This window comes from Talpa europaea (genome assembly GCF_964194135.1).
Source record: "Talpa europaea genome assembly, chromosome: 8".
NCBI lineage: Eukaryota > Metazoa > Chordata > Mammalia > Eulipotyphla > Talpidae > Talpa > Talpa europaea.
In genome coordinates, this window is record NC_140075.1 from 44565422 (window position 1) to 44583989 (window position 18568).

The 18568-nt window shown below is 34.7% G+C and overlaps 1 protein-coding gene across 9 annotated transcripts in view; it reads left to right on the top strand.

Annotated features, from left to right (window-relative positions):
• Window positions 1–18568, top strand: part of TCF12 (transcription factor 12) — a gene marked incomplete at both ends in the record, with an annotated part of 325036 nt that overhangs the window by 268596 nt on the left and 37872 nt on the right. For all 9 annotated transcript variants that reach the window (XM_084240807.1, XM_084240804.1, XM_084240806.1 and 6 more), the window contains 4 exons: window positions 5950–6055; window positions 8393–8532; window positions 8820–8964; window positions 9293–9357. In XM_084240807.1, coding sequence (XP_084096933.1) covers window positions 5950–6055; window positions 8393–8532; window positions 8820–8964; window positions 9293–9357 — 456 coding nt within the window. The remainder of the gene's footprint in view (window positions 1–5949; window positions 6056–8392; window positions 8533–8819; window positions 8965–9292; window positions 9358–18568) is intronic.

Below are 18568 nucleotides of genomic sequence, written 5' to 3' on the forward strand. Positions count from 1 at the left end.
AAGGAAATTTTATTTCATCCCTGAACATGTCTCTGGAAGTTTTTGAGGAAAAAATATCTGTCCTTTTGTTTATGAAACTGTTGAAAATATAAATATGTAATCCTTTCATAGAAATTCCAGTTGTCTTTTTAGCAGACTAATTAGGTGAAAATAGTTTTCCATAGAGATGGCTTGTATGTTCCTGAGTTAGCCCTGTGCTTCAGACATTTTGCTTTATTATGTGTTATGGTTTTAGTTCTGTGGTATTTAGTACTAAAACATTCTAAGTATTTCCCCTTTAGGCTTGGAATTACCATTAAAAACTCTACCAGGTAGACTGAACTTTATGGCAAAATTTGCCAATTTTATTTACTATTAACTTACTGAAAGCTTTGGCATATTTATCAAGTCTGTCATTTATTCAAGCATTAATAGTAGCTATTGGGATAGAAATTGTAATTCTTAACTTAGACTGCTATTTCATATTATTTAAATGTGTTAGTGCCTTCTTTGGGGGTATGTTTAATTTTGATTAGAAAAGAAACAAGAATAGTCAGAAGATGTAAATTCCAGAAATTTAAGTTTTTGCCATGTAGACTAAAGGTAGGCTTTTTATCTGATTTTATATATATAATCAGTATTCAGAGAAAATAATGGATCCAAAACAATAAAAAAAATTATAGGAAATAGTGTTTAGGAAATTTTCTGTGCTTTCTCTAATGCTTAACTAAGACTCTTAACTGAATGAATATATTAAAGCAAAATTTTATGTACTCTTTTTTTTAAACAACCTGTTTTTACTCAATTCAGATCCCACAAAATTCAGACATAAACACAAACTTGTATGTATTACTATTTTTGAAATGTGTAGGTTAATCAAAAATAATTTAAACATAACTTCTTAAAAGTATTACTTCATTTTTCTTTCTTAGCTCTTGAGTGTTGACCTTTAAATGTGGATATTCTAAAAATTTTTGGCACAGAGGGTTCAATTGTAGTTTTTTAACATAGGATTTGACTTGGGACAGGGTTTTTTTAATTTCCAGTGACCTAAACATTCTTATTCAGGTTTTTAGTACTCAGACTTTGTAAAATTTTTATTGTTTAATATAAAATATAGTGAAAGTTTCTGAATATACCACATTTTTATTTTAAAATTATAATAGATTAATAAATTGTTTTGTTATTTTGGTAAGTTGATAAAAAATTGTGCTAAAGATGATTTCTAGTATTAGTATTAACTTTTCACATATTATAGGAGACCATGTTGGCGTGTATTAACATGTTTGTTATTTAACATAGTGGAACTTAAAGAGAATTGCTATTCAAACCATCTTGACAAAAGTACAAGTAGAAACTCATAAGTATAATGAAGTCTTGGAAATAATTTCTTGTTCTAGCATGTTTAATAAAATGGGTAAATTTCTCCATCGTCTTTCCAACTTAGATGAAGTTGTTCTAAAAATATTTGCCAGTGTGGGCTGATTTTGGTTTTCACCAGACCTTGGAGTTTATGAGATTTCTTTCAAAATAATTTATATAATTTTATGTGCTGGGTAAGGAATGTTCTCTAAACCTAAGTTCAGTATAGTAAACAAATCATGACTGCTTAAATTAATTAAAATTAAATTAAAAATTCAGTTCCTCGATTATACTATTCACATATCAGTGTTTAATAGTCACATTTATCTGAATATAGAACATTAACATCATCATAGAAACCTATTGGACAATGCTCTGAAGAATTCCTCTCATTTTCTGTGGAAGGATATCTTAATTAAGATATATAACTATTCTCACATACGAAAGAAAATCCCCAGCTCATCTCTTCATCATTTGGACATTTAAAAATATTGGCCACCACGCAAGCTTGGGTCTATTTTTAAAAGTATGGGGAATGACATTGTCTTTTAACTCATCACTGAGTGTGACAAGATAAAAGGAAAATCTTTTTAGCAAAAGCTATTTCTCTATTTCTTTTCTCAGTAACTGTCAGAAAATCATTGCAACTCCCTCCCCTTCAAGGATGTTTTCAATACTAATTATGAAAAAGATAAATTGAATTAAGAGCATAGTGCACACTCCAGCCTCTATAGCTGAACAGAATGGTCTTTCCTAAATTTGGAGTTACCCTTAAGACCAACTAAATGATCCAAGCAGGAAAAAAGAAAGCTGTTTTTACTAACTTGACTACTATTAGTTGTATGAGCTAAAACATTCCAAGGATAATTATGTAATCACTATAAAGTCTAACTGTAAATATTCATCAGTGAAGTACTCTATCATTCTTAAAAAGTAAGTTTGGGTGGATGGAATGAGGACATTAAAGATATTAATGGTTTTATTCTTTTCAACTATAATTCACAGTGAAAGGGAGATATCTGTTAGATTTTCAGTTATATTCTTTCAAGTTGGAATAAATGTTACTGTTCTGTTCACTCAGAATTTCTTTCATCGCCATTCCTGAAAGGGGAAAATAAAAGTGCTTGGGAAAGAGGAAAGATTGTAAGCCAGACATTCTGATGGAGGCTAGAATTCTAAAGAAAATTTCTAGTACTTAACCTTATTTTAATAGCACATTTGAATTTACTCCATTGTACTTTTTTCTATTTCTCTTTGAAATAATTTGACTCCTGGTAGGTTTTAATCATCTTAAAGTATACATATTCTTTTCTCTTAATTTTAAGATAGTTTGTGTAATACAAAATCATACTAAAGATTTCACCGTATGATTAGATCATTAACTAGAAAAAAACTGGCATCTATATGCAGGTGATCAGATGACATAAGCAGTCTGCTTTTAATTTGTGGCCAGTACTGATTGTAACTAAAAGAGACTTGCTCTTTTTGTGGAATTGGCTGACTGTTTCCCTACATCTGGAGTTAATAAAATCTTTGAGACCACATCAGTTGTGCTTTGCCGCAAGAACTCTTTGATGTGAAAAATCAAGAATGGCACAACTGCTGCTTCGTAACATTGCATCTATGTTTTTTCAAGCTATGGTTAAGATACCAAAAGTAAAGTTAATCTGGCCTGTGTTGGAAATGCTGTTAGATCAGCCTCTTTTAGACTGTTTTTAAAAATGTTTTTATTATGATAAAAACTTTGAACTTATATTAGTAAATAAATGATAAATGTAGAATAGTTCAAGGTTTTTACCATTTCCATTTATAAGCTCTATCCTTTAGAAGTCCATTTATTTTTTACAAAGTTTATTTATAAAGACTAGTATTGAAAACAAACTTTACCTCCAAAACAAAGCTAGTTTTCTCCATACAGCTTCAAAATATTTACAGAAGGGTAGGCCACTCTCTTCCTCTGCTTTGTGTGGTTTATCTTGGTTTTCTTGCTCTCCATGACAGCCATTAATTAACTATTATCTGATCGTTATATTCTCCTTTATTAGGCAACAATTCCTATGAATCCATTAAGTCAGGTTTAAACCCGTTATTTACTTTAGTAATTGCAAACATTTAAAAAGTTTAAAAGTGTTAGTATATCATGTACACGATACAGTGAATTGAATGGGATGGAGAATTGACGAATCATGTATAAATTTAAACTGCAAATTAGGTAGATTTTTAGTGTGAATGATATAGTAGCTGGAGTTTTTATATAATTATCAGGGGGAAGTTTACATACTGTTTTTGTTTTTACTCTAGATAGAATTAAAGAACTTGTATTTCATACTTTCAGATCTGTAATGATACATGCATTAAGCAAGAATTTGTGACCAAAAAACATGTGTTTTAATGCTGTCTACTAAGGTTTATTCCCATTTGTACTTTCTTACTATTTCTATACTCTGTTTTCATTTTTTGTAGTTTCAACCTAGTTTGACTTTATGTAAAGGAGACAGCATCTGTCTAGCTGTGGCTGTGTATAAACACTAAACTGTAATTAAAAGAAAGTGTAGAATTCTTTTCCTGAAAACTTTCTCTACTTACCAACCTATAATAATGCATTCCAAACACACTTGCATATACCCAATTATTTCATAATAAGATTTATGTAATGGTATCAAGCTAGAAAAATATATTTAATATGTATAATTAAAAAAAATTTATTTGTCACATTCCCCTATTTAGAGTTCTTGATAATTCTTAGTAATGTATCTTGTTCCAAACTTCTCGGGTACCAAAATGTGTGTTTTTACAGCTGGGATTATATAAGTTAGCAGTATAACTTATATAAGAGTGATAAAAGGATAATACTGTTACTTATTGAGTGCTTATTGAGTTATTACTTACTGCTACTTATTGAGTGCTTACTATTCTAATTTTTTTTTATATTGTCGGATTTTTCCATCACCCATCTCCCCTTGTAGGTATTGTTAGCATCATCTTATAAATGAGAAACTGAGTCTCAAAAGATTAGGAATTTAAGTCTTTATAGTTACTTAATACCTCAGAGGAAGAATACATTAAGTAGCTTTGATGTGTGTGTGCTTCCTCAACTTTTTTGTTAGTGTGCAAAAATACAGAGTCAGGGTAAAAGCATCAAAATATGTAGAAGAGCATAACATAAATACCTTCCTTCCTAATTCTAAAAATGTAACCATTAAGTTTCTTGCGTGTAATTTTAGAAACGTTTTATGTCTGTGAAAAAAACTGATTTTTTTTTTACACATACTCTGAAAATTTTAATGATTGTTACTTTCTTCCACTAAGTGAAAACTTGAAATTTTTATTTGGGAGATAAGCTTAATGGTTTACCCTTATCAAACTAAGCAAAATAAATATATTTTATATATACTTACAATAGAATACCTGTCCATTCTTCCTGACTCATGGTTTACTTTTACTTTTATAGACCTTGTTTCACCTAAAACATTTGTTTTCTTCTTGGTTTCAGTAGTTATCATGAGAATAGTTTGATCTCATTTTGATTATTAAGTTTATTTGGCAGCCCATTTAGTTTTCCAGAGGAATGAAAATGTTGGTCATTTGCCAATTCAAAATGCTCATACTTTGCTTATCTGAAGCAAAGATTTACCAAAGAAATTGACGCTGCTCTGACAAATTAAATAAGATTTTTCTTTTAAATCTAGATTTTTTTTAAAGATTTATTAATTTATTTGTTTGTTTGTTTATTTTTTACAAGAACTGGGGTACAAGCCAGATACTCGGGAGGGTGAGAGAATTCACCAGACACGGAGTGGGGAACAGAACAGGCAGACTGATGAAATACACTGCTGAGGGGAGCAGCGGGTGCAACAGGAGAGGTCTGCCACACCATGTGGGACCCTCATCAGCTGGCTGGGATCGAACCAGCGCTGCAGATGTTGCAGACAGCTTCACAGTGCTGTGCTCAACTGCCTGCGCCACCAGGGGAGGCCCCTAAATAAGATTTTTCTTAAAGCTCTGCCAGATTTGAAAGTTTACTTGAAATTAATGAATTAAAATCCCTCAGCAGAATTTGTTTTTTATTTTGATAAACTTACAAAGTTAAGAAATTTTCTGAACAATTTTGTTGTGCCTTTCATGGTTATTTTTTAATAGTAACAAAGGATAGCACATTTAATCTAACTCATTTTGATTCTAGTAAGTCTTATAACAGTGAAAAGAATGAATTTTGTGAACCAAAATTTTATTTCATGAGATAGCCAAAGCATATTGACTTCTGCCATCTCAATTTGAATCAGAAGTCTATATATTTATGTTTTATAAGCAAAGTTATCAACAGCTGTGACTTTATTTAGTTACTTGGGGTAACTATCACACAAACATGTGTTATAAGGATTTTTGGAGTAGTATTTTTCCTCTGATAATCTAAATGTGCGTGTTAGATAGTAACTAAGTTAGATGTTATTTATATGGAGTTCGGCAGTTTCTTTGGCTTTGTAGTAGGCCTTTATAAGTATTAGAAAGAAATAAATGTCTTTTTAGGACATTTATGAAATGTAGTACTCATTTTACACAATATAATAGTCATTTAGATTTTAATTAAATTTCCTATTTAATTTTAAGGTATACGCTCCATCCCCAAATTCAGATGATTTCAACCGTGAATCTCCTAGTTATCCATCTCCCAAGCCACCAACCAGTATGTTTGCTAGCACTTTCTTTATGCAAGGTAAGTACTACCAATTAGTTGTCACATATGTGTCTAGTTAGTTTATATTAACTAATGTAAAGGTGTGAGGAAAGAAAATACCTGTAATGAAAAAATGTTCAACATCACTTGTAATCGGGGAAATGCAAATCAAAACTACAATGAGATACCATCTTATACCAGTGAGAATGGCATATATTAAAAAACTAGCAATGTTGGCGAGGTTGTGGAGAGAAAGGAACTCTCCTGCACTGCTGGTGGGAGTGCAAACTGGTCCAACCACTGTGGAGAGCTGTGTGGAGATTTCTTGACCTACTAAACATAGAGCTTCCATATGATGCAGCAATTCCACTCCTAGGTATTTACCCAAAGGACACAGAAACATCAATTCCAAAGAGCACCTGTATCCCTATGTTTATAGCAGCACTATTTACAATAGCTAAGCTTTGGAAACAACCCAAATGCCCAAAAATAGATGACTGGATCAAGAAGATGTGGTACATATACACCATGGAATATTACTCAGCATTCAAAAAAGATAAACACATGCAATTTGCAGCAACATGGATGAAGCTGGAAGGGATCATGCTCAGCAAAATAAGCCAGAAAGAAAAAGAAAAATACCGGATGGTCTCACTCATAGCAGGAATCTAGAAAACTTAAATAAGGGACCAGGAAAAAGAATAACTATAAGAAAGAAAATATCAAAATCAACAACAACTATGAACCAGAGACATGCATGGGGAGTGGGGGGCGGGGAAAGGAGTTATTGGGGTCAAAATAAGGGGGTTGTAATTGTATGGGGAATATAAAAATAAAATTTAAATTTAGAAATCAAATTTGGAAACATAAAAAAATTAAAATAAACTACTTTCTTGCTACTGGAAAAAAAAAAGAAAGAAAATACCTTTATAGGAATTTAGACTTCTTTTCCCGAAGTATTTTTGAGTGAAATAAGTTAAAAATTAGTTATAAAGATTTCTAATACTATTTATTTAATGCTGGCTACAATGTAGTTGGATTATCTAGTGAACCATTAGAGCGCTCACCTGGAATGATTGAACTTATAAAGACTTCAGTTGAGAAAAATGAATAGAGTTGGTCTTTCTCATTTTATTTTTTCAAGATTTATTTTTTCATACAAGAGCTGGGGTGTAGGCCAGAGGTGTGGGGTGGTGAGAGGATTCACCAGAGAGAGTGGGGAGCAGAACAGGTAGATATACTGAAATACACTGCTGAGGGGAGCAGTGGGTGAGACAGGAGAGTTCTGCTGTACCATGTGGGTCAGCTCCCTGGCTGGGCATCAAACTTGTGCTGCAGTGGCTGCTGGTAACTTGATAGTGCTGAGACTTACGTTGCACCACCAGGGAAGGCCCTCTTTCTCATTTTAGAATTCAAATATATGAAGGCTATTAACAACTCTAGTTTCTTGTTTAAATTGCAGAATCATATCACCCTTAGAATTGCCAATATCATAGCACAGAATAAGCTCTATTAAGAGAGAAAAAGTGTTGTATTTCCTTTCATATCTAGCAAATATTTACTACTTAAATTGTTCCTTGATTTTATGTTGCTGAATGAAATCACTGCCAGCACGTTTCATTTGAAGACTGACTATAGCACTCGATCATTTACATCAGTTTATTATTAGAGAAACTTTGTATTGCTCATATTCAGAATGTTTGATATATAATGTATATTGCTTTTTGTAAGTTAACTTATGGCGGGGGGCAGTTTGGGTTTGTTTTTTTTTTTTTAAAGATTTATTTGTGCATACAAGAACTGAGGTATAAGCCAGAGGTCAGAGGGTAAGAGGATTCACCAGAGAGAATGGGGAGCCGAACAGGCAGATCTACTGAAACACACTGCTGAGGGGATCAGCGGGAGAGACTGGAGAGGTCTGCTGCACCATGTGCGTTGCTCCCTGGCTGGCCAGGGATCGAACTCATGCTGCAGTGGCTGGCAATAGCTTGATAATGCTGTGACTTTAACCCTTACACTACCAGGGAGATCCCAACTTATGTGTTTTTTGTGGGTAGCCCATTTAGCCAAAAACTATATCCCACCAGTCCCAAATTTTGGTGCTTTTTTAACTTACCTGATTTAGATTGTCTAAGGATTTATATAATAACCTACTATAGATAGGATTTGGATTTTTTTCCCCCTCTAACTATAAAGCTTTACTGCTTCTTTTAAAATAGCAGTTATATAATATGGAGGTAAAAAAAGTGGGTGGAAGGCTAGGTTAAAAATTTGTGGAGAAATATATAAGGGTACCGTTTGAATTTGTATAGTATCATCAAAATAAAAGAAAAAAAATCAGCTAAGGAAAATTTTATATTTCTTTTTTTGTTTTAGATGGGACCCACAATTCTTCTGACCTTTGGAGTTCATCAAATGGGATGAGCCAGCCTGGTTTTGGTGGAATTCTGGGGACCTCCACTTCCCACATGTCTCAATCCAGTAGTTATGGCAGCCTTCACTCACATGACCGCTTGGTAGGCTGTTATACATGACTAGGGTGCAGCAACAGTTTGTCCTCACTTGTGTTTCTTTTTTGATTACAAGACCGAAGATTTGATTCTCTCAAAAGTTCTGAAGTTTGAAATATTTTTAAGTTTACTGCATGAAGATGTCTGTTTAAAAAGTAAATGACAATAGTAGCATTCTTCAGCTGCTAACTTGTAATGTTCTTTTTGGCTTGTTATAGTAGTTGTCCAGTTATATGTGCATATTATTCATAAAATGTTTTTAATACATCATGTCTCTTTCCACCTTTCTCTAGAGTTATCCCCCACACTCAGTTTCACCAACAGACATAAACACAAGTCTTCCACCAATGTCCAGCTTCCATCGTGGCAGTACAAGCAGTTCACCTTATGTTGCTGCCTCACACACTCCTCCCATCAATGGATCAGATAGCATACTAGGTAAGCTTTTTTAGGTTCTCAACACTCCCTATAACTTAATTTGGGAATTTTCAGTAAATCCCATAGCTTTCGGTATACTTTTAATACTGACTTTGAAAGGTGAAAGAAAGGGGAAAAAAGAAACTTTAACCTTTGTTAATGTAGAAACTGGTAAGGAATCCATCTGTACCTCTGCTCACTAAGTACTACCCATGCAGAGTATTTGCTGGTTTATTTTGACAGATGTGAGATAACAATAGAGAACATCTTTGAAATAATGGCATAGTACTTCAAAAGCATGCCTGCCTGCTAAAATTCTTCATATGTTTTCCTTACTTGAAATATCCAGGAACCAGGGGGAATGCTGCTGGAAGCTCCCAGACAGGTGATGCACTTGGAAAGGCTTTAGCATCTGTGAGTATTGCTTTCACATATTCTGCTGAACAAATTTTACACTACTAAATAAAATGATTAGATTTTGTGGGTAGTATGTGTCATAATTAAAGAGTATAGCTAGGGCCTCCCCGGTGGCGCAGCGGTTGAGCGCTGGGTTGCGAAGCTGCCTGCGGCCTCTGCCGTGCCGGTTCAATCCCCGGCTGCTCCCCGGCCACCAGAGGAGGGTCCCACATGGCGCGCAGACCTCTCCTGCCGCCCGCTGCTCCCCTCAGCAGTGCACTTCAGTCCTTCTGCCTGCTCTGCTCCCCGCTCTGGCTCTGGTGAATTCTCTCACCCTCCCGCGCTTCTGACTGTACCCAGTGCATGTATAAACAAAACAAACAAACAAACAAATAAATAAATAAAAACATGCCTCTATTTAAAAAAAATTTTAAAAAAGTTAAAAAATAAAGAGTATAGCTATAACTTCTTTACTCATTTAGAGCCGTTATCAATTCATATTGACTTGTGCCGCCCTTACAATAGCACATGAAAATGCCTTCCCTCCCAGTTCCTATAAGAACTATGCTTGTAACTTCTGTTTTTGTCTTAATGAAACAGATGTAGATAGAAGAAAGAAATATTTGGGCATTTTAAAATCAGAAACACAAACTACTGGATTAATAGTTAAAACTATTTTAATAAATTTGTATACATACTTTAGTTGCCCATTAAAATAAACCAAGTGGAACCAAGAAAGAATTATCTCTATAAGGAAGCTTTCCAAAACAAAAAGTATTTTGCATTTTTTTTTAATTTTTATTCTATTTTTTTGAAGATTTATTTATTTTTGCATAGAAGAACTGGGATGTAGGCCAGAGGTGCCGAGGGTGAGAAGACCTATCAGAGACAGAGTGGGGAGCAGAACAGGCAGACGCAGTGAAATATACTGCTAAGGGAGCAGCAGGTGAGACAGAGAGGTCTGCTGCGCCATATGTGGGTTAGCTCTCCTACCGGAGATTGAATTCAGGCCGTAGTAGTGATAGCTCTGAGACTTAAACCCCTAAGCCATTAAGAAGTCCCCCTCCCCCATAGTGTTTTCTTAAGCAGTTACTTTTTCAGTGTATCAGGACATTCATGACAAAGTAATAATTTTTTTGAATTGAGGTAATACTGGTTTATAGCACTGTGTAGGTTTTCAGGTACAAAGTTTCTCACCTCTGCAACTGTATATACCTTGCCCACCACCAAATACCATGTCACCATTTATGACCAACCAGTCAACCTCCTCTACCTGTTCTACTCACTCCTTCCTTCTGGTAACTACCGTTCTCTGGTTTTTGTTTATGTTTTGTTTGTTCATTCATTTTGTTTCTTTGTATTCTTCAAGCGGGTAAAGTCACATGTGGCAGTTATATGCAATGAATACTACTCAGCCATAAAATAATATGATGTCTTGCCATTTGGGACAACATGGATAATGCTAATGGAAATGTCGGAAAGAGAAAGCCAATGATTGTATTTTACTAGCTGATTCTTAAAACATTAAGACTGAAATCACTTCTTTTGGAATTCTTTTGGGAGAGCATTTACCAATAATCCAGAAAAGTTCCAAATCTAATTATTTAAGAGGCACTACTGCTTTGTATTTTCAAATTTCTTCTTCAGCCTTTTCTTCTTTCCTCCTGAGTGACATGCCTCTCAGAATTCCCACAGAGTTGTCATACATTTTCTGTGAAGTGCAGTTAACTCTGTTTGCTGCTGTTCATGGGGAAGGCAGACCACTAAATGTGTGAGTGGTAGGAAGCAATTGTTGAACATTTAAGGAAACAAACCTCTTTGTATATGGTGTCTGTAAATAAATCTTTCTCTGCAGCTAAGTACAAGTCACATTTGTCTACCACATAACAGAGCCTCACAAAATAAAGCTCCATAAATGTTTGTTGAATTCAATTTTACATCATATGATAAAAATAGTGATGGTAACACAAAACCCACACATACATTGGCTGTGATTTAAATGCTTACTAGGTGCTAGTCACCATCCTGAGCATTTACATGCTTTAATTTAATCCTCACGAAAACCCTGGCATTATTAGCCCCACATTACAGATGAGGAACTAAAGTTTAAAAGGTTAAGTAACTTCAGCTCGGAGAGATTAATAGTTTGCCCTAGGGATCACCAAGTTAGGAAGGGTAAAGCCCATTTATATTAGAGCCCTGATCTGACCAGGTTCACTTCTCTGTACTTCCAGAAAGAGAAGTGCTGCAGTGTCTGTTGTCTTACAGGTGTGGAGTAAAGGAGATTGTTCCACTTTTTCTGGACTTAACATCCCTAGCTCATGAAAATGACCTACTTAGGAAGAAAACTATTCAATAATATTGAATCTAGTTCCTAGGTATTGATTGATTTGCGGTATTCTTTCTGCTGCTTCTGTAAGAACCACGTAGCAGATATTTCACAAATAGGAAGACAAATAACATTTGAACTTTCAATATTAGGCAGGTTTTTAAAATATTACATATGTATTTCAGGGGCTTTTTCTCAAAGGTTTTTGTGTTTATTTTATCCAAGAAAAACTTCTGTTAAAGAAACTTGGCATATAGGCAGTCAAGAATTTGTGAAAATCTTAGCGGTTCTTCAAACTCATATTCAGTTACCCTTCAAGTACTTGAATATTTTAACATATTATGACCATCATGATAGCCAAACCAGTGGGCATTTGGAAAAGAAAGTCCAAATTCAGTGTGAGTGGAAACCAGGAAAGAATGTTTAATCTAGTTAGTGGGTGGGCTTTGGTTGTCATAGAAACTTAGCTCTGTCCTCCTATGTTGTTACTAGGCAGGAGCAACCAGGTCATTCCATAAATCATTTCTGTCATAGCTGATGGTGATGCATTCCATCTGCTCCATCACTGCATGCCATAGTCTGCACACTTCAAATCCCTTCCTTCAATCCCCTCCCCACCGGACACCTCCCCCAAACACATTCTTCCTCTAGCTTCCATTGCAGACTTATACTCATTTTAGTTCTCTTTTAATGTACTGGAAAATAAAAGCATTACATTGGGGATAGGAAGGATTAGAAGAGGTGAGGAAGAAGGAATTTTTATAAAAATTACATTTGAGAGTCTGATGTGCATATTAGAATTTTATGTTAGTTATTACAGATCTTTGGAAATGGTAAGTGATTGTAATTATTTTGAAACCTTAAGTTCTTTACAATGTGACATTTTCCACACAGAATCTAGTTAAGTATGGAGAAACAACATGCTATTGTCATTAGAAGTTATTTCTAGCTTCCCAGTTGTCTGATATGTCTTAGAAGGCCTTTCATGTGGGAAACATCAGAGAGTACAACCTTTGTTCTTCAGTTTAGGTATTAAAAAGCACAAAGAATACTGTGTGATTAAACATGTAAGGCCAGATAATACATTTGCAAAGGTTCCTTTATTTTAGGTTTAAGCCAGGATAATTGTGGTCTTAATCTCAGGATAGCCAGAAAGAGAATTGTACATGAAAGTATTTACACAAAGTTCCCAAAGCCCTGTGGATTATGCATTAGTTTAGATAATAAACTAGTGTAGATAGAAGGAAAGGAAAATCTGGGTATTGGTGCCATTTCTAATGTGTTTCCCTGAACATTTGCCAGACAATAACCCTTTAAGATTGTGCCCATGGAGAGTTATATAGAGGAAGAAACATCTGGTTTATTTCAGTGCCTAATACCATATCAAAACACTTGGTCTTTAATTTAGAAGAGATCAAACAAGAGGACTGTTTAACTTTGTTGATTATATCAGACTTCTTTGTGATAATTTATGTTTTGATTTCTACCTCAGAGCGAAGGAGAGGAGGGAAAGGGGGAGAGGAAAGAGAGTAAAAAAGAGTGAGTGAGAGAGAGAGCTACACGCGTGCGTGCGAGCGCGTGTGTTTTACTCTGGATAGTTAAATGGTCGGTAGTCTCTGACAACAGAAAAGAAAATTTAGGGAAGTTGACATTTTTTTTTAAATAATTCATGAAATACGTTTCTTTGTTCCTTAGACTCAATAACATTAGCATGATAAAGATTAACTGAAATGTGCACTGTAGTGTTTAAAAAATTAGACCCACAGTTCCAAGGTTGGACTTCGGGACTCTCTATTGTTTCTTTTTTGTCTGAGGCCCTTTTCTTTAGCCTCTGGCTTATTGGCACCCTGCTGACTGGAATGGACCATGACTGATAGGAGGAGGAGCCTCATTTGTTGCAGTAAAACGAGGCATATTACCCTTTAAGCCTGGCAGAAGGTATTGGGAGTTATTCATCATTGGTCATTTAACAGTATGGAGACCACGGACTGCATGCAAAATGAATTCTTACTTTGTGTTTATGCTCTAGATTCTAAATCACTCCCATGCCCCCCCTTTTTTTAAGTATCTGGCTTCCCCCCCCTTTCAAACATCAATGTAGAAGTTCTTTAAGGTTAGAAAGTACAAAAAGTGATGTATTGCTGATTTAGAATGTCCATTGTTGAATAAAGCCTCGAGTTTAGAATTTCTTAAAGTAACACAATTTCTATGAAATAAGTGTAATTTGCATATTATTTGGTAATAGAATAAACATGCAGAGATAGAATTTAATGAAATGATCTGTCATCTGAAAAAGTGTATTATCCTCCTTTTTAAATGTTGTATTGTTTCTTTCACTTCATACAATTCTTTTTATGAAAATAAAAGATCAAGAAAAAGTTCTTTAATTTATCTGGCTGTCTACCAGTTCAGGAAAAGTGTTAGTAACAATTCTGTTTGTCATCACTTAAATTTAAAGCCGAATAGAACCAAGGAATGTGATGGGTGAGTGGAGAAAATAACTTTTATTGTGTAAATAGTGAAGCTACTTTTGAAAAGACACCAGGAGTTATATGTTTACATTTGATATATTTTTGGTAATGCTTGATATATCTTTTGGTCCTTAATATACTTTTAGTACAACTGTTTTCTTGGCAATTTTTGAAAACTCATACCTATTTTATATATAGTATCAAAACATCTTGCTAAATCATTACATGGTGATTAATATAGGACTCTAAAATAATTCCATTTCCTTCTTTAAGACAAAAAGGTCATCACCTGTTCCTGACATGCTTAGAGATTGCTTAATTATAAGGGCAAAGATATCAGGGAAAATAATTGTTGATAGTCCACTTAAACCCTCAAGATCCTGTATGTACCTAATAATGTACTACGGACAATAATTCTCAAAATTTATACCATAAACTTATTTGTAAGTAAATTAATTTTTAAAACAAGATCTTTTTTCCCCGTGTGATATTTGTTACCGAACCCCGTTGCTAAAATGATACGATAATTGCTACCATTTGCTGAGTCCTGCTTTTTATCAAAAAATATTATAGCATATTTGAAGTATAACTGCTTACATTTTTAAAAACATGTATAGACACCTACTTTTATCAGACAGTGACAATGATGGATTCAATGTTGAACATATATTAGGCTCCTACCTTCGGAGGGCTTATAATCATGGAGAGAAAATAAGGCAATTATATAAAAAAGGATGTATTCGCTAGTGTAGAATAAAAAGATCAAAGAGAAGTGCAGATTATTTTGAAAGTATAAGGGAGGTAAAAATGACACGTAAATGGGAAGAAAACTTTTGAACTAGACTTGGATAGTGATGTAGAATTCCCTTAGGAAGAAGTTAAGAAACAGGCATTTTGAAAGCATAAGCTATATTCAGAAAACAATAATAGTTTGTTTGGATAATAAGGTGCATAAGTAGCTTATAAGGTAGAAATATGTTTTCAAAACCAGATTATGAAGGACAGCAAATGTCATTCTCTTTTATTTAGTATGTAACAGCAAGCACTGCATTGGGTTTGACTGTTAAAAACTGATTAAGAACGATAGTGCAGGCATTTATGTATGAGATGAAAGGAGCAGGGAGTAAATGGAAATATAAAGACTTAAATAGTCCACCCAGAGGTTTTAGTAAACATTTAAAGTAGTACCATGGCAATGAGAATGATAGGAACCTGTTCCAGAAACATTATTAAAGAATTGTGGATATTGATGTCTATGGTGGGAAAGGTTGAGATGGGGTAAAGAGAGAGACAGAGAGAGAGAGGTTTTGGTGTTGATGAGTGTGGTGATGCTAACCAAGGGAAAGAAGACAGGAAAGTAAAGACTGCAAAAGTAGAAAGCTTGGGGCTGTAATGCAAGCTTTGGGTTTGGACATAGTGAACTTGAGAAGAAGAATATATCAAAATGAGGAAATCCAGCAATCATTATGTCGATAGAGATGTAAGTTTCAAAGTCACTCATAAGAATGATGTCATAGTTGACTTTTTATAAAGAATGGGATTATCAAGACATAAAATATAGGTAAATAGAAAAGAAAGCAGACTAGATCTCTAGGGAAACTTAATCAAGAGAGCTAGAAGAGTAAAGGAAAGGTGAAACTTAGGTATATACATACAAGGATTGAAAAGAAACGTGCCAACTTTGGACAGTGATTAATCTTTTGCAAATGCATTTTACTAGGAGAAAAGGTAAAAGACAGAAATAAGCAAACAAACTTACACAGGGATTAATATAAGCACTATAAAGAAAACAGAAGCAGGAGGGTGTGAAAGAAAAGGAATGCTGTTTCTCCAATATTTTCATGCTATTAATCCTTACAAACAAGAGCATAGAAAATCAGTGAATTGTTCTAGTTTGTGATAATCAAAGTTTTTCCATGTAACTGAAATTTTTCTCATTCTTCATGCCCACCATCAATGATATCAACCCTTTCTTGTCTTACTAGTATTATACTTATCATATTTCATATGTGTTAGCATCAGTTATTGATAAGAGATAAAATGATGGATCTTGAACAGGGAAAACAGTGATTTACAAAATTAAATTGAGACATACTCTGTTGAATTTCAGTAACTTAATTTACTTATATGGTTGCAATAAATCAATGTGTATGTGCCGACCTCTAGGAACCAAAATGTCACCTGTAGCTAATTTTCACATATCCCTTGAATTTTTAAAAAGGTAGCAACTTTACGTAACAATTTTAAGACCAGCAATATTGATCTTATTATGTATGTTCTCTCTATTACTGATTCCTCCCATGAAGTATACTTGATACCTCTCCTTTACCAAAATGACTTCATCTTTTTTAAAGATTTATTTTATCTTATGCATCCAAGAACTGGGGTATAAGCCAGGGGTGCAGGAGGTGAGAGGATCCACCAAAGACCAAGTGGGGAGCAGAACAGGCAGATTGACTGAAATACACGGGGAGCAGCAGGGGAGACAGAAGAGGTCTGCTGTGTCATATGGCCAGGGGTCAAATTCCTGCTGCAATGGCTGCCAGTAGCTTCATTGTGCTGAGACTCAACCCCTTGAGCCACCAGGGAGGTCCTTTTTTATCTTTTTAATGAGTTTATTTTTTTCATTGTTGTTAATTTTTGTACAGTATTTGATTAAAATGGCTTTCTAATTTGAATCTAGCACTTCTAGATCTGGATATTTGTAGAGAGTTAGTACTTACAGGCATTTGCAATTTAGTGACACATTGGTCTCTTTTATGTTGAGGTACATATATCAATTCATAGTCAAAGGAAATAGACTGGTTATTTCCAATTTAGTTAATACTATCTCCTTTTTTAAAAAATGAAAGCTGTTAAATTTGTTGATTATGACTTAGAAAATTTTGTGAGCCTGTCCCAGTATTGTTCAGTGTATTATGCTTTCTTTAAAACCAATGCTGAGATGATTTATATACAATAATTTATACCTCTTTTAATTCATTGGAGTTCTAAGCTTATTCAGAGCAGAGTTATTTCTGTTGGATGACTTTTTTTGCCCCAATCAGTAGATTTTCATTTCAAATTATTTGACGACAATTTAGCCACATAATTGGAATGTCTGCCCTAAATTAAATACTGAAATGTGAAGAAAATATATCATGCCTCTTATAGATATGATCGTTCTAAAGCACACCTTCTAGGAGTCCTTGGCACCTAGATTAAGGATCTTTAAAATATCTAATATTTTAAATGTTCAAATTGCTCAGTTGTACCTCCCTGGTGGCGCAAGGGGTTAAATCTCAGCACTGTCAAGCTACCACCAGCCACTGAAGCATGAATTCAATCCCTGGCCAGGGAGCTGACCCACATGGCAAAGCAAACCTCTGCTGTCTTATACGCTGCTCCCCTCAGCAGTGTATTTCAGTCAATCTGCCTGTTCTGCTCCCACTCTGTCTGGTGAATCCTCTCACCCCCCACATCTCTGGCCTGTACCCCAACTCTTGTATGCATACATAAATAAAACCTAAAAAAAGAATTGCTAAGTGAACTTGAATGAATCTTGCATTTTTGCTATTCCTTTTGTTTTGTTTCTGTATATTCTACTTATGAGTAAATCATGCAGTATTTGTCTTTCTCTTTCTGAATTTGTTGCTTCGCGTAGTCTCTTCCAGTTCCATCTATGTTGCTGCAAACGGCAAGATTTCATCTTTTATTTTATAGTGGAGTATTCCATTGTGTATATATACCAAATCTACTTAACCCATTCATCTGTTATTGGGCACTTAACTTATTTCTGTGGCTTAACTATTGTAAATACTGCTGCAGTGAACATCTTAGTGTTTATGTAGTCTTCAGGTAGATACCTAAATTAGAATTAATGGATCATATGGTAAATATATTTTTAATATTTTGAAATACCTCCATACTGTTTTCCATGGGGCATGGACTAGTCTACATTCACACCAACAGAGTACGAAAGTTTTTTCTCTCCACATCCTCTCCAGCTCTTGTTTCTGGTCTTTTTGATGTGGGCCATTCTCACAGGTTTTTCACAAGTATAAGGTATTAATTTGATTGTGGTTTTAATTTTCATTTCCCTGAAGATGAGTAGTGATGAAGCTATTTTCATGTGCTTGTTTATCATTGTCTATGCAGAAGTGTCTATTTCGCTATTCTGCCCCCCCTTTTTTTTTTTTTAGTTTTTTTTGAAAGATTTATTTATGCATACAAGAACTAGGGTACAGGCCAGAGGCGTGGGGGCGATGAGAGGATTCACCAGAGACAGAGTGGGGAACAGAACAGGCAGATTGACTGAAATACACTGCTGAGGGGAGCAGCGGGCGAGTCAGGAGAGGTCTGCTGCGCCATGTGGGTTGCTCCCTGGCTGGCTGGGAATCAAACTTGTGCTGCAGTGGCTGCGGATAGCTCCATAGGTTGTGTCTTAACC